General features: G+C 36.1%; 1 protein-coding gene across 4 annotated transcripts in view; it reads right to left on the bottom strand.

Annotated features, from left to right (window-relative positions):
* Positions 1 to 4,372: 4,372 nt before the first annotated feature.
* Positions 4,373 to 16,126, bottom strand: part of PPP2R3A (protein phosphatase 2 regulatory subunit B''alpha) — a 42,310-nt gene continuing 30,556 nt past the window's right edge. For all 4 annotated transcript variants that reach the window (XM_039356408.1, XM_039356407.1, XM_039356410.1 and 1 more), the window contains 2 exons: positions 14,073 to 14,179; positions 4,373 to 10,467 (listed from right to left, as the gene is read on the bottom strand). In XM_039356408.1, the coding sequence (XP_039212342.1) occupies positions 10,371 to 10,467; positions 14,073 to 14,179 (204 nt within the window). In that variant the 3' untranslated portion in view covers positions 4,373 to 10,370. The remainder of the gene's footprint in view (positions 10,468 to 14,072; positions 14,180 to 16,126) is intronic.

Below are 16,126 nucleotides of genomic sequence, written 5' to 3'. Positions count from 1 at the left end.
GTGCTCAATTTAATGAAATAATTGTACAACTTTTACCATGCTAACCACAAAAGGTTATCAAAAGTAGTAGTTTTGAATCCCTATATTCTAACAACTTTTCTTTGTTGTTTTGGTTACTATAAAACATAATTTTAGGGAAGGAAATTACATCAGTGCTTTTTGCATTCTCTAATCTTCCTCCATTGTTGCCTCTTAGTCTGATTGAATGAAAATATATTTTACGCTTTACTAGAAAAAAGGAAATTTTTTGCAACCTTTGCTAAATCTAGCTGTTGCTATAACTGCTTCATACACAATTTTCTTTCAGAACCAAGTTTTTAATAGAAAAATGTATTGCCCATATGTTTGTCACATAGTCACTGTTTTGAGCATTCACAGAACAATAACAAAATTGCACTAAAACTGAAAAATAAATGTGGAAAAATAACTTGCATATTTAAGTTCTGTTGATTGTTAATTGAAAATAGTGATTCCACAAATTCTGGATTCAAATGCCAGTACATATTTGTAAGATCCATAAGTAGAGTTTCATTGGAAATTGAACAAATTACAGTGAGGAAGGGACACTAGAATGTTTTTCTCTGGAATCCTGCTTTGTAAACATTGTTTTATTTTTCCAAAAGGGAAGGAAACTTATATAATTTAAGTTATGTAACTTAGATTTGTAGTTTGAATGGATGAATGTTTCAGTTGTATGGTCTAGTCTCCTTCACTGCAAAGGTTCTAGATTTTTTTTTTTTAAACCTAGTGGCATGCAGTGGTCCCTGCCTTTGCTTCTTGGGATGATCTGGTATTAATGTAGTTCTTATTGTTTAAATGTTGCGAAGAATGGGTATGTGGTTGGTATTGCTTTCTAAAACATCATGGTTTAGATTCTGATGTATTTCTTTCTAAATGCAACTTCAGTACCTCTTCAATGATATGGCTGAAGTCATTGGTTTTCTTTAAAGATTGCTGTAGGACTACCATTTCTAAGGAAAACAGTAGATGATAAATTAAATAAAAATGTTATTGTCTTTTCTTATGATGTAATGCTGAATGGTGTATAAATCTTGCCCAGATGATACTTATTTAAACTGAACTGCAGGGCAGATCACACTTCCAATATGTTTGGCTTGTTAAAGACAATAACAGATGAATCAGTTGTACAACATTTTGAGTGCTCTTATTGTGCAGCATAATTCTATTTTATAATCTTTTAAAATCATTTCATATACATATTAAATAGCAAGCTGTAGTGTTCCCAACATAAATATTGCAAAATATATGATTCTTGTACAACAGTTACTAAAACAGCTTGTATAAATGTTTAGGGAAAAATACAAGAGAGATACATACCTTATAACTTTACAGATGTTCAAAAGGAGAATAAGTGGCCTTGGATCTTTTTCTAGCTGCTGTATTTATTATTGCATTGATTGAAAGCTCAAACAAATGGGAAGGGTTTGCAAACTTTTTTTCTTATTAATTTTACAGCTATTGCTGTTAACCACCACTTATAATTCTTGAGATTAATAGATCAAACTAACTGATCTGGTATCTTGGACATGAATTCTAATTTTAGCAAGAAAACCCCAAGAACTCTTTGTCTAAAGTAAGATGGGAAAAACCATAAAATCATAAAGTTGGAAGGAACAATTTAATCTATGAACAGTCGACCTCCTTCTGACCTCCTGTTTGTATTGGAATCCAAATCCAAGTATTGTACCATGTGGTTATCCAGCTGTCTTTCAAAACATCCTGTGAATGGGAGTTAATCGCTGCTTTTGGTAAGTGGTTCATTGTCAAATTGATATTATTGTTAGGAAGAACTAACATTCATTTGAAATATTACTTCCAGTTCTCAACCTATTTCTGTATGACACTTTCAGTTATTTGAAAACTGCTATTATGTCTCAACCTACTCATATTTTTTGTGGACTAATAATCAGTTTCTTCAGACACTCTTTGTTAGACTTAATTTCTAGAACATTCTTGTTGCCTATACAGGTAGTCCATGACTTAGAACCATTTGTTTAGCGACTGAAATTACAACGGCACTGAAAAAAGTAACTTATAACCAGTTGTCATACTTAACAACCATTGCAGCATCCCCGTGGTCACATGATGAAAATTTAGGTACATGGCAACTGGCATGTATTTAGGATAACTGCACTGTTCCTGGGTCATGTAATCACCATTTGTAATCTTTCCAGCCAGCTTCCAACAAGCAAAGTCAATGAGGGAAGTCTGATTCGCTTAACGACCACATGATTCACTTAACAACTTTGGCAAAAAGTTATAAAATGGGGCAAACTCCCTTAACAATTATCTTGCTTAGCAAAATAAACGTGGTTATAAGTCGAAGACTACCTGAACCTTTCTTAAAATATGTTTAATGAGTTGAATTGAACTTAATATTTGAAATAGTGTTTAACCAATACTAAATATATTCTATTGGGAAATAATATTTTTCCTGCTACAGACTGTTTTACATTTTCGTTTTTAGCAATGATACCACACTGTCAACTCAAGTTCAGTTTATGAATCAGTTTATTATTCCCAATATTCTTTTTACATGTGCTAAACACAGATACACCTATCTTATATTAATATATATTATTTCTTTTCCCCATGTTCATAATATTTGGGGGGGGGGTTTCCTATATTTTCCATAGTTTTTCCAATCTATCAAGATTATAGAACAGTGCACCTTCTCTGACTTTTTTCAATAATTTAGCCTAATGAGCATGTTAGAGTCATCTGAAAATGAGTGGCTAATTCAAGAAATAAATTCAAGCCTTGTATTAAGTATATATAGGTCAGTGAATTAAGAGTACTGACAAAGTGAGGGGGGAAAACAACACATTTGGCAAAGTTGTGGTTGCTTCGGTACCACTGGGCTTCTGACTACACTAAGCAGAAACATGTCCATTGTGCAGCACAAGGGAAGATGGGAGGGGTGTATATTGGTCCTATTTCCTGCCTCTCTCTGGCCCCTGCGTTTAACCTGTTGGCATCAAGGCTAGATGTGTGAGCAACATTTAGCTGCTTTGGACCAGAGCCCAAAATTTATATCTCTGGTGGGCAACAAGAGAAGGACAAGGGAGCAACGTGGATGCCTGCTGGTGAGTAGGGCTGGTTGGGGGGTGCCAGTGATGAGGGGGCGAGCCTTCTTTCTCCCTGGAGGAGGGGCTCTTGGGGACACACTGGGATGGAGACTGGGGAAGCAGTTTTCCTTGCAGTCCAGTTACCTTTGTTCCCCCTTCCCACCCAGCAAAGTGGCAGTCAGTTCTGCAGGTCAGCTGATGTGGATGAGTGATTTCCAATACTCCCTGCCAGCTTCCCAAATGAAAAACCAATGGAAAAGCTGGCAGAAAGATAGGTGTTCCTCCTGCTCCCACTGCTATACCCATTCAGCTGGTGGCAAGGCCCAACAGGTAAGTGGCAATTGGATACTTTGAAACTGAGGTTAAAAACTAAAATCTCTTAATAGCAATGTGTGGTGAGGAAAGGACAAGGGAGTGACTTGGATGTCTGCTGGCAAGGTAAGGCTAGCTGGGGAGCACTGGCAGTTCATGTGTGAATCCTCTTCCTCCATGGAGGGAGTAGGTTCTTGGGACACACTGGGATGGGGAGTGAGATGCAGTTTTCCTTGCAGTCTGCAGCTCTTTGTTCCTCTCTTCCTTTCAGCAAAGAGGCAGGCAGTCCTGTCGGTCAGACAAGGAGAGGAAGCCAAGGAGAGGAAGAGTGATTTCTGACACTCCCTGCTAACTTTCCACAAGCAGCATCAAAGGGAAAGTCAGTTGGAAGTTGGTCCCACACACATTTTTTTTTTGCTCATCCGTTGATCATTCCATTGTTTCCCCCCAGCAAAGTGGAAGGCAGTTCCACAGGTCAGTTGAGGAGTGATTTCTGGCACTTCTTGCCAGCTTTCCACAAGCAAAATCAATGGGGAAACTGGAAGGAACTTCCCCCGCTGCCACTGCTCATCCAATCAACTGGCAGTAAGGCCTGATGGATGAGCAGCATTTGGTTGCTTTAGAACAGAGGCTGAACTCTGAAATCTCTTTAATGGCAGTGGGTAACTAGAGAAGGATGAAGGAGCAACTCAAATGCCTACTGGCGAGGTAGATAGCTAGGGGTTGCCGATGGTCAGTGGCTGAACCCTCTTTCTCCCTGGAGAGAGTAACCTCTTGGGGTATTCCAGGATGAGTGTGGGTGCAGTTTTCCTCACAAGTGTCATTCTCTCTCCAACTGCTCCCCCCCCCCCCACACACACACTGATGGTCATTTTGTTTCTTCGTTTAGATAAGGAAATATCTCTGATATTTAGATACTCCCCTCTATCAAATGTTGTAGATTTTTATTCAACTGATTCAAAATGGTAGTATATTCTGTCAACATATATTACAACCTTTTTCATTTCTCTTCAGAAATATATCCAGTTCAATGAGAATTAGTTCTGGGTAAATGTGAATTCTGTTTTGCTCCTCTAGATATTTCTCCGTCTCCATAATTCCTATTATGAAATGGAGTACAAACAACATCCACTAGTTTTAAAAATATATTTTAATTGCAAAAGAAAAAAGTACAAATAGCTAAGGCAAAGCCATTCCCAACATAAGTAAATTTTGACAAAACTCTCAACAAATTTCATAACTTTTTTCTATCTCTTAGAATATAACTTTTAACTTTAAAGCATATGATACATGAATAAGTATTAATTACAAGAATTTGTCCTTTTTTAGTTTTATAATCTATGTAGTCTTCATTAAAATATTTTAATTAAACTTAATAAACTTTGATTTTAAACATGCAGGACAAATTATTTTTGGCATTGTACTCAGTCTTTGAAAGCTAGCTCTAAAGCTATCAGAACAGTTTTCATGTTAAAACTGGAGAATTATATCAAATTATCTGCACCTATTATTTTTATTAATAGACTTGATACTGCTTGGAATAATTTAACTTGATCTATATCTTTTGCTCAATATTGCCTCTTAGTGGCAACCTTCTTCACACACACCCCTGCTGCCCAAGAAAATATCTGCTTGCTCTATTAAAAAATAAACCATGGATAAAAACTTTATACCTGTTATACTTTTTTCTAATAAAGTGAAGCAATCCTATTTGAATTAATGAAAAGCATTTTGCTCAATAGGAAAAGCTACTGTATAATTAACCAAGTACTGCTTGAGCCCTTTATTAAAAGGAATATCTACACAATATACCAAACTGAACCATTTTAACCCTTTCTTATGAGGTAGGTGTTATTATTTCTGTCTTTAGGCAGAAAGATTAACTTATAGCATCTCATAAAAGCAAAAAAAAAAAAAAAACAACCAAACAAACCACTTTTTCCATGCTTTTGAATACAATATCTTAAGGTAGCCAAGCAAAACATAACTTCTGTCAATATGTTTTTGGCTTCAAGTGTAATAATACTAACAATGGCCTCTGGTATTTGATAGGGTTTAAGACAACAAAATAATGATCTCTCCAAACAATTACCAGTTATCTCTTGATCTACACATTTGTGTTTTAACATAAAGTGATTTGGGGAGTGATAAAGGGATGCCTTTAAAATATAAAGTTAAGAGCATCCCTGTAATAGGAACATTACAATAGAAACAACATTGCTAGTAAAATAAGTGGGACATCCAACATTTTTGAGAAATTTAGGCAAATTGTATTTAAGAAGCTTTTTGAATTTTCCCTAAAGCAATTTTCTTAAGATAAACCACATAAGGGTATTTCAAAATAGATTAGCTGACTAATTATTAGAACAATTTTCAAAGTAAAAGCTGTAAGAGCTTTGCAGGAGCTTGGCTCGCCATGCAGGCCAACCTGAATTCAGTATTGTATTGTTCATTCCAGTTTGAACCATGCCAGACACTTCTATTTAAAAAAAAAAAGTTGGAATTTGTCAACTCATTTCACCAGTGTTTTGTATATAATAAATTAAGGCATATTATCAATTTCTGCACCATAGGAAAAAATTGTTAGGTCAGAATGTGTACAATTTGTTAGATATTTAGTGTTAAACTGTAGAACTGTCATAAATACATTGAAAATACATCAAATATACTAGGGAAATAGGCACAGAATTAAATAGTTTTCCTAACAATTGAATGGTATTAAAGGGAGGATTTATGGAATACAAGATTCAAATTTTAAGAGTTTGAAGAAAATGCATCCAAATCAAAATAATATATATTAATATACTGTATGTTTAGACGGTGAAACAGTTTTGGTTGGCATGGAAACAAAATATAACTGTTGTAAGCTTTCACATGCTTTAAGCAGAGAGGTGCTAATGTTATTAAAAACATACTAAGTCTTGCCATAGTTCAAGAAAACAAAACATGCCAGGAAGCTAGAAGAAATCCCTTAATTTACCCGGTAAAAATTGGAAGCATCCCATAAGCTGACCCTTGGCTTCTAAGCTAGAGGTGCAGAGTAAATCTTCCTCTCCCCAAAATAAACAGATTCTCCAGCAGAGTCCTTCATAATATGTGATGCACTGTTGCTTTTTTGTTACCATCACAATGAAAACACCAAGGGAGCCCTAGATTTTAAGCATGGCTTCTTTTATGGAAAAAGAAGTAGAAATGTATGTAAGGGGTAGAAAGGCAAAAAGATTCTCTGGACCCCATAAAACTCATTGAAAGGGTTAATTAAAATCTTATTCAGAGGCAACTTTTCTCAAAAGTAACCTTTGACAAATCTGCTATTCTTGTATAAACTATAGACTAAGAAATCTACAGTACTTTTAGATTCTTTACATAAAGTGGATGTTGTATAGCTTTCCTATAATTGATTCCCTCCCCCCCCCACTTTCTTATTTTTAACATTTATCAGCTCATATTCAAAAGGAGCTAATGATAAGAGCTTGTTTTTTTTTCCCCTGGTGTAGAGAAAACTTTATTTGCTATTGCTTCAGAAGTACATTTTCTAGTTGTTTCTAGAATGCTAATGTTAATTTTATTTATTACTTTTTTACAAACAACTCAAGGTGGCAAACATATCCAATAGACCTTAGTCCTTGTATTTTCTTCACAACAACAATCCTGGGAAGTGGGTAGGGCTGGAAGTTATTGACCCCAAATCACCCAGATGGTTTTCATGGCTAAGGTGGGACTTGAACTCTGTCTGATTATAACACCTTGCTTGCAATTAAAACAGTATTGAAGTTATTTTTAAAATTGCAAATCTTTTATAATACCGTAGTCTCTATTTTGAAGGCTGGCTGTAGGCAATCCTTGGGAAAAAAACATTTTAAAATTGCACACATTACTGTTAAAAATATTAGTACTATGATAATACTAGGATAAAATTTAATTTTTAAAAGGTGCAATACATTAAGCTCTAGGTGCAATAGTCCAATAAGGTGCAATAGACTAAGCCTTTGAAACAAAAAGTTCTTCCAACTATATAAGATTTTATTGAAAAATATTTGGTAGTGTAAAAATGTACATCACAGTGGAATTTATCTTATGCCATAGGTTCTTCTAGATGAATATTATCTAAATTCATTGGTAATGATCTTCCAGGCTTTTAGACTATGGCTTTCTTTAAAAAAGGTGAAATTGGCTAGATGCTTACGGTAATTTGAATTTTTTTTCCTATAATTGCTTCAAACCTTTCCCACACAGATTTATACCCCAGAAAATTATTAATTTATTTAGGGCCATGGAGCAAAATTTTCACAGACAAAATGAGAATCATATTCTACATCAATAAGTTAGAGAGATACTAATGACTCTAACACATTGTTACTGTAAATATTTCACAGTTGTCTTGTGGCATTTAAACCGAATCCTGAAGCTCAACTGCAGTTCAAACTTTTAGCCTGCAAATTAAACTGTAAAGGATAAGTTAGACTAAACTATATTATTGCTACTACAGTCTCATTATCATCATCATCATCCTGACATCTTTCTATCCAGAATTCCCAAGATATGATATATATACAAAAATACACACATAGGAAAAATAAATTCTTTTAGTGTATTTTTTACAATGCACAATTATTTATATTGTGTTATCAGAAAGAAGTTAAGCACTTAGGAATTAAACATTATAATTTCTAACTTGTTCAATTTGCCAAAATATGCTCATATTTAATCATTTAAATTAAGACAGTACTTTAAAGATGAATGCAAAACATGTCTTTCAAAGGAAATTGGGCTTAAGCTGTTTCAATGTGAGAAATGGACACAAATTTATCACAAATGCCTTCAGAACACAGAAAAATTCTTATACACATTGGCATTAATATATGTTGTAAAAATTTTTCAAACAGTTATATTCTTATAGATTTTTAGTGGTGGTAAACCAAGTGCCTTTGAAAAACATTAAAACAACTACCCTGCAGAATTGAACAAAAGGTCTTTTCAGAAAACATTTTCTCATTTGCAATTCAAATATTTTATATTACTAGTTAATGTGTGTTTGTTGTGGACTATCATCTTTTCTGAACTGAATCATTTCATCATCAGGAACATTTGTTTATCCACAATATTAAACTACAATATTCTGTTTGTTGCGTGTAATGTCAGTGTATGCTGATTAATTGATTATACACCATAAAGTCATTGTCAACTCTTGGAGACCACATTGATTTTTTCCCATGATTTGTCCATAACCTGCTTTTTCAGGTCTTCCAATGATGCACCTATCACTACTATAACTAAGTCCACCCAGTTTGCTGCTGGTATCTTATTTCTTTCCACTTTTCCCAGCATTTGCACCTTCTCTAAAGAGCTAGGTCTTTGTATGATGCATTTGAAGTAGAATAGTTTGAACCTACACAGCTGTACCCCAAGTGAGAACTATGGGTTGAATTGTTTCATAATCCATTTGCTCTTTGTTTTCCTAGCTGTCCATGGTATTCTAACAAGTCTTGTCCAACACAAAAAGTCAAAAGCAGCAATGCTCTTTTCTAGCTTGATTTCAAAGTACAATTTTCACTTCTAAAAAATGTCACAGAAATATCATTGCCTCCAGTATTCTGATCCTTGTAGGTATACACACATCCTGGCATCTGAGTATCTTTTCCAAGGCCTTCATAGCTACTAAGTGCTAGTCTGTAGAATATTCCTTGATTGCTTGTTTCTTTACTGTTGATGTTTCACGCTTTCTACCGCTTCAAGTATCTTTATTGTCACTTCTGAGCAGATTGTATCTGTTGTCATTATGACATTGTTTTATCACAGAACCATAGAACAAAAGCACCTCTGAATGATAGTCCAATCTTCTACTCAGTGCTGGATTTGCTAAAACATTTTCAACAGGTCTTCATCTGAAGACCTTCACTGAAGGTGAACATATTACCTCATGAGGAAGCCCATTTTATACCACTAAGAACTATTTAAACAATTTATTGTAAATGCTTCTTTTATACAAATGGGAATTACCTTTTACTTTAAAAGGGGTTTTTTTTTTTTTGAAGAACAAGGTTCAAAAGAATGGGTAAGGGAATAAGATATTATCGGTATATTCCTGGAGCTATCTTGTAAATGTTATTTTTTACCTGATTTTTGTTTATTTTGGAAGAGTGTTGTACTCATTTTGTCAACTGAGTCTCATTTTCTACACTACAATTTAAAATGCTTTAATTTGGTAGGGCTTTACATCAGTTATGAATTTTGGGTCGTTCATTTTTTTGATTAAGTTTGGAAAATATATACTATTTTTTCTTTTATAGAGGGATTGTTGCATTTCTTAAGGAAGTAATGCTTTTTTTGGAAGAATTCTAATAAAATTACAGAATTCTGTTAAAAGAAAAAAAATCTCATGAAGAACGACCATGAAAACCAATGGGCCATCACTTTTCTATATTATAATTTAAAAAAAACATAAACTTGATACTAGATTTAAATATTCTTGAAAATCTCATATTATGATCACCATTCAGTATTCTATAATGCATATAAATATCTGCAGTGAGCTAGAAATAATTTAGAAACTGACAGGTACTTCCGATACACCCAAAAACTGAAAATTAGTATACAATTATGTAAGACAAGAAAGAAGCTGAAGATAGCTTCTAAATAATAAAAGGAGGAGGAAGAATCCAAAATGGAAAAAAAATCCTCAAGAATTTATTGGTTGTTTTAAATTCTTTTTTATATATAAATATGAACCTTTTCACCTTTCTCCAGTCTTGGTTGTTTTCTTACAGGTTCCATGAATGCACAAATTCTATGCATACCCCATAGTTAGGAAAAATTATTACATTAGAGAAAGAAGTAATATATCTTGTATAATTATGTATAATTATGTTCAGATGTCGGTAGCTTGTCAAATAACATTATTTCTTCAAATATAAGAACTGAAGATTCTTGTATTTAATAATGGTAGTCTTTAGGGACAAATCTCCATTCTTATGCTGAAATGTGCGAAATAACTAAATTATCTGACTTTTCTTCAATTTCAGGCATAGATAAGAATTCATCTGTTTCATAATCATCTTCAAAGGAACTACAAGAAATGAATAAAGAGATTAACACTAAAATGTTTGATTATCAATTTCTAATTTTCAAATGACACTAATTTTAGAAAATATGAAGACAAATATAAAACATAGCCCTATGAAGCCTAAAGACAAGTAAGTCTGAATTACCAAATAGATACATAATAATAAATATAGTTGAGTGCAAGTAAAGGATTCATATGAAGATAGTTCAGGATACAGGCTATGATAATTTATCATAACATTCAAATATAAAAATTGCAAATGTTTTTGTAGCCATTTTTTTCAGTGCCCATTTTTCTGATATTTTTTTGAGCATGCATTTACGTGCACATTTATCTCTATAGTGACACAGTATATGTTTTGCAAAATGAATAAAGACAATCCTTCCATTTCCCAAATAATTGCTTTGGAAGGAAGAGATAGCTTGTCTGTCTGTTTAGCAAACTTCTTAACCACCCATCTCCCTCATAAGTGTTGGGTTCAAACAGTACAGGAAGAAGCACACTATTTTTGAAGGTATGCAAATATCATTCCTTATTGAGCAGAATTGGAGAAAGAGAATATGCAGGTTCCCCAAACACAGATTATTATTTGGTCTCTAGAATAAGTATGGCATAACAAGTGTCTAATAGGAATGCTGGAGAAGAAAAGTACATTTGGTTGATACTGACAGGGTGTTTCCAAAAGGACTACACTACTCTGAAATACTGCCCATCTTCATTCAATCTTATCAAAATTAGTCTGCAAATAGCTAGATCAAGGCTGAGCTTCCTCATGATGAGCCAGTTCCTTTTTCCAGGATGTTCCTTCAACTTTCCAGTATGGCATTAAATGCATGGCCTTCCATCCAGATAATAATCAGGTCAAACCATGCTTAGCATTTTGAAATCAGCCAAGGTAGTCAAACTCTCATACAGTAATAGCTAGCATTGCAGAGTTAATTACAAACAGTACAGTCCGTTCATCTAGTGTGGATAGAGGTCAGAGCTTCTAAATATCAAAAGTCTTTTAACCTCAGCCTGTCATTTAATATGTTTCTTTTTTAACATCATCACGATTTTGTTCTAATATTTCCATCCTGTTGCAAACATGAGGTAGAAATTATTTATTTTGGTTATAAAATTGGTTAAAATTTCCCACTGTAGATTCAAAATAACTTCCAGGGACTGCTACTGACCCTGGAATGGTAAGAATTGCAAATGTTTTGCATGGGCTAAGGAATGGAGTTGTGAGCTTGGGCTTCTCTTTTCATCTTACTGCTGGAGAGACCTTTAATTAGCCATTTGATTTTGATTTTTAGTAACAAAATTTTCTCCAGCACTGGAGATGGCTAATCCACCAATGGGTTGAGACTGTATTCCTGCCCAATCGGATCAGTCAGCCAAAGTTGCCACACCTGTCCTGGACCACGAGATCCCAGTCTTGAGTGATCTCGCCCAGAAGACAGACGTTCAACTTTGGCTCCTAGGCAGGTACAGTTTCTCCCATTGGTGGATTATTTCCTTCCTGTAGCTGAGAATTAGATCAGATAAACAATTCGGATTTAATTGGCTGAATTAGTTAAAATTCTTGCAAATTACCTACTGAAATCTAGAGTTCCAGAGGGATATCCTCTTCCACTAGAAAGGGGGGAGGGTGATTTTCCTCAAACTCCCATCCTAAACCAAGCCCCACTCCCCCGATTCCCTCGCCAACGGCTTCAAAAAAAGAAAAAGAAAGAAAAAAGAAAAAAAAGAAAAAGCCAACCGGCTGAGTTGAGGCCTTTTTTTCCTGAGTTGAGGCTTTTAAAACTAAAAGGATAAAACTCATGGAGGTAGCAGAGGACTAGGGGGAGGGGCGCGCGTAAGGGGGGAGGCAGCCGCGGAGCCCCTCTTTTAGGGTGGCGTGAGCCAGCTGCAAAGCGGAGAGCCCTCCCTTTAAGCGCCGGGGCATTCTCCGAGGAGCTTTAAATTAGCCGCCATGACCGGAAGGACCTAGCGCACGTGCGATCCTTTTGTTGTCGACGCATGTGGAATCTGGCAATAGAGGAGACCTTTCTGCGCAGGCGCGGCAGCCAGTTTGAGCGCATGCGCAGAAGGTCTGGGCCTGCAGCGGCCATTTTATTTGAAGTCAGGGACACAACTGAGCATGCGCGGCTAGCATATACGCACGCGTGGTCAAGAATTTCTCCACAACCTTCATCGGCCACTAGAAGGAGACAGGAGGCATAAGACCCCTTGCGGACCTCCCTAGCAACTCAGACCTTAAGTAGTAAGTTGTTTGAACCCTTACTGTTTACACAGATATAACTTGAAGGAGTTTTTTTCTATCATACAGGAAGCAGACAATAGTAGCTTCCCACTCCAGGACTTGGTGTCTTCACTTCCAAAAAGAGTTAAAAGGGCCTTCATAACTAATTGAATTGAGTTGCCTCTAGCTCCATCCGGACTTCGGGCCCCCCATTAGTGGCCCGTACGTTTCTGGATTTAGTGGTGGGTTCTAGGCATCCCCAGTCGTGTGCCTGTCCTTAACCACTACAGTCAAGCCGGATTCCAGGCATTCCCATTAGCGTGCCTGTCCTTATCCGTGCACAGTGACTAATTCAGACCACTTGCAGAGTCTGTTCCTGAGTTCCAGGCGCCCCCTGTAGTGCGTCTGTCCTTACTCAGAGTAGAAGCTCTCCTACTACCTGGGTTCCCCTATCGTGACCCGGTGTTAGTGGAGAATGAAGGAAGCAATCATTCCCTCTACTTGAGCCTTGCCTTCAACCTCTGGAGCACCCGCTTCAGAGAGTTCTGAAGCCTCTGCAGCCCCCAGAATCAAGGCTGCAAGGAAGTCATCCAAAAAAGCAGACAAACAGGCAATCAGAAGGCACCAAGCCCTGGAAAAAGAATTCAACAGAGCCCAGAATTGAAGATAGTCAGAGCAGGGGGATAGTTCCCAAACTACCGCTGGGGCTCTCTTCATTCCCACTGGGCGTTTGATCTACAGGGAATTCATCTCAGTCCCCAACAGAGGGCGGGATAGGTGAATTCTCATCGCTCCCGATCCCCCTCGCCACGTAGGATAAAAGAACCTCCGGTGACCACGCTAACCCCAGCACCGGCAGGGACGCAGGCAATAGCTACTCCTCCTGCACTGGCAGGGGATCTACTAGCTACCTTAATAGTGCAGACAGTAGACCGTGCATTTGAGGCCAGGGCTCAGACCTCCAAGGCCAAGCCACTAAGGCACAGACCGAGGCTTCGGGAGAAAACAGAGGACCAACAGGACCCCTCTTCCCTCTCAGACTCGTCGGTCTCCGAGGAATCTTACCTGGACCAACCAGGTACGTCACAGGAGATCCAAATGTCCGAGGAGGAGGACAACTCATCTCAGGTGCCGTCTTTCAACGGCCTTTTTAACCCTTCTCTTTTTGTCACCATTCTGCGCAAGGCTGAGGCCACACCCATCTTGGGCAAGGAACAGCAGTGGAACCTATCACAGTCGACACGGAGGCTGAGCCAACGTTCGCCGAAAATTTTCTGTTTTAACATGCTTTGTCATTCTAATTTCATTTCAAAACACTACTAATTTCAACAATGAGTTTCAGCATTTCTTGGAACAACAACTTTAAGATGATTTTGCTCACCCTTCTTGTAACTGTACACTGCCAGACTCTTCAGCTACAAGAATTTCATATTCCTCAGCAGCATATCTGTCCCAGTCAGAGGGTTCTGGACTATCATTTTCAACATCCTAAATACATGGATTAGAAAGAAATAGATAAAACCCAACAAATCTTTTAAAGATTAGGACATGCATAATTGTAAATATCTGCAATAAATAGTGTAATACACTATTACTAAGCATTCAAAGAAGTATCATTGCATATTTTTGGTAATTATCTGTAAATGAAATATCCTGCAAATATTATGGTAAGTTCCTAATCAGGTATACAAAATAATTAAAAATTAACAATCTTGCTTGCAGATATCTTTCTTAATTCATTTCAGTTTGGTAGTCAATTTGTTCAGCGACCAAAGTTATGACGGTATTGAACAAGGAAGACCTATGATCTGTCCTCAGAGTTCCAGCAGTTGCAACATCTCCAGAGTTAAGCGATAATGACCTGGGTGCTTAATGCCAGGATCGTGATTACATGGCAGTGAGCTGCAGTCATAGGATCACTATTTCCAATGTTCCTTACTGGCTTCACACAAGGAATTAATAGGGAAGCCATCAGAAAGTTGGAAGTCACAGTCATGAGAAGAGCTCACTTAACAATGACAATCAGGACTGATGTCACTAAGCGACACAATCACATAACATCACACTCTATGACCATCTTGCTTAGTGACAACAATGCTAGTCACAATGTAAGTTAAAGGCTACCTACTCAAAAAATGCAAACTATTGAAATTATTTATATTTAAAATTATTAAGGAAAAGTACTTCAGATTCTTCATTATTATATTTAAAAATTAATCATGATACAGGAGTTGTTTTAAAATTTAATCTCTGACTTAAGGAAAAGGTGGCATAGTATTTCTGATCTTGCTATCCTTTCAAACTGAAACAATTTTGAGAGTTTGCATAACACATTAAATCAGTATATTAAATATGCACAAACCCACACAAACATACTGCCACCTTTTCACCAACATCATATGGTTCCTTAACCATATTAACTTGCACAAAGCCAAGAGGTTATGGTTTCAGCTAACAGTAACTGAAATCCAGAAACGTGATTTGAGCATTGGTTTAATATTAACAGATATTAACAGGAAATTGTATTGTTTGGTTCTTATTCTACTTTTCACAACAGAAAACTCCAAAAAAAGGGGGGGGGAATACAAGAACAAAGCAAAACTAAACATTTAAAAACTGCACAGAAAAAAGTGTACACATAGTAAAAGAAAAAATGCATAGAAAAAATACATCTGTCTTGTTTAGAAGAGAGATCTAAATTTATTGTAATACATGTAATAAATAATTGATGTATATATGCATGCATGCATGCAATAGATATCCTGGCTTATATTTAGAAGTTCAAGGCATGATATATATACTATTTCATGACTATACTATTCTATACTATACTATACTATACTATACTATACTATACTATACTATACTATACTATTCTATACTATACACTATATATTATATATAGTACTCTCTCATCCTTTTTCTCTCTACAACCACTACGTGATGTAATTTGGATAGAATAATTAGCCCAATGTGGTAAGTTCGCAAGACCAAGGAAACGAGATTTACATCTATTTCAATAAAATATCTTATAATGCTTGTCTGGGGTAAATATAGACTCTTGAAAATTAAGATGAATTTCCCAGTCTCATTTACAATTATATATGTAGTTGAGGAGTGTAATCAGTCAGATTTCTCCCCATTTGCATTGTTGCCATTTATGAAATAAACTATCAATTGACTTAGTCAATGTGTTCTATCCATAATCTCTCATATCTAAAGTAATTCAGAATCTAAATGAGTGTGAGAGTTGAAGATGGAGCTAACAGTTTTTGGTCCAGATATTGAAATTATGTAAATATATGACAGCTACTCAGTTTCAAAACCACCAAGCACTTATCCATGCATTTATACTACTGTGGGTATTTGAACTCTCACTGATGGCCAGCACTGTATGGTTCCATTCTTCATTCTTGTTTGCAATAAAATTCTCAT

This window comes from Crotalus tigris, unplaced genomic scaffold, assembly GCF_016545835.1.
Source record: "Crotalus tigris isolate CLP2741 ecotype Arizona unplaced genomic scaffold, ASM1654583v1 scf7180000018824.943158, whole genome shotgun sequence".
NCBI lineage: Eukaryota > Metazoa > Chordata > Lepidosauria > Squamata > Viperidae > Crotalus > Crotalus tigris.
Note: the sequence above shows the minus strand (reverse complement) of the source record. Positions and strands in the feature narration are given on the sequence as shown.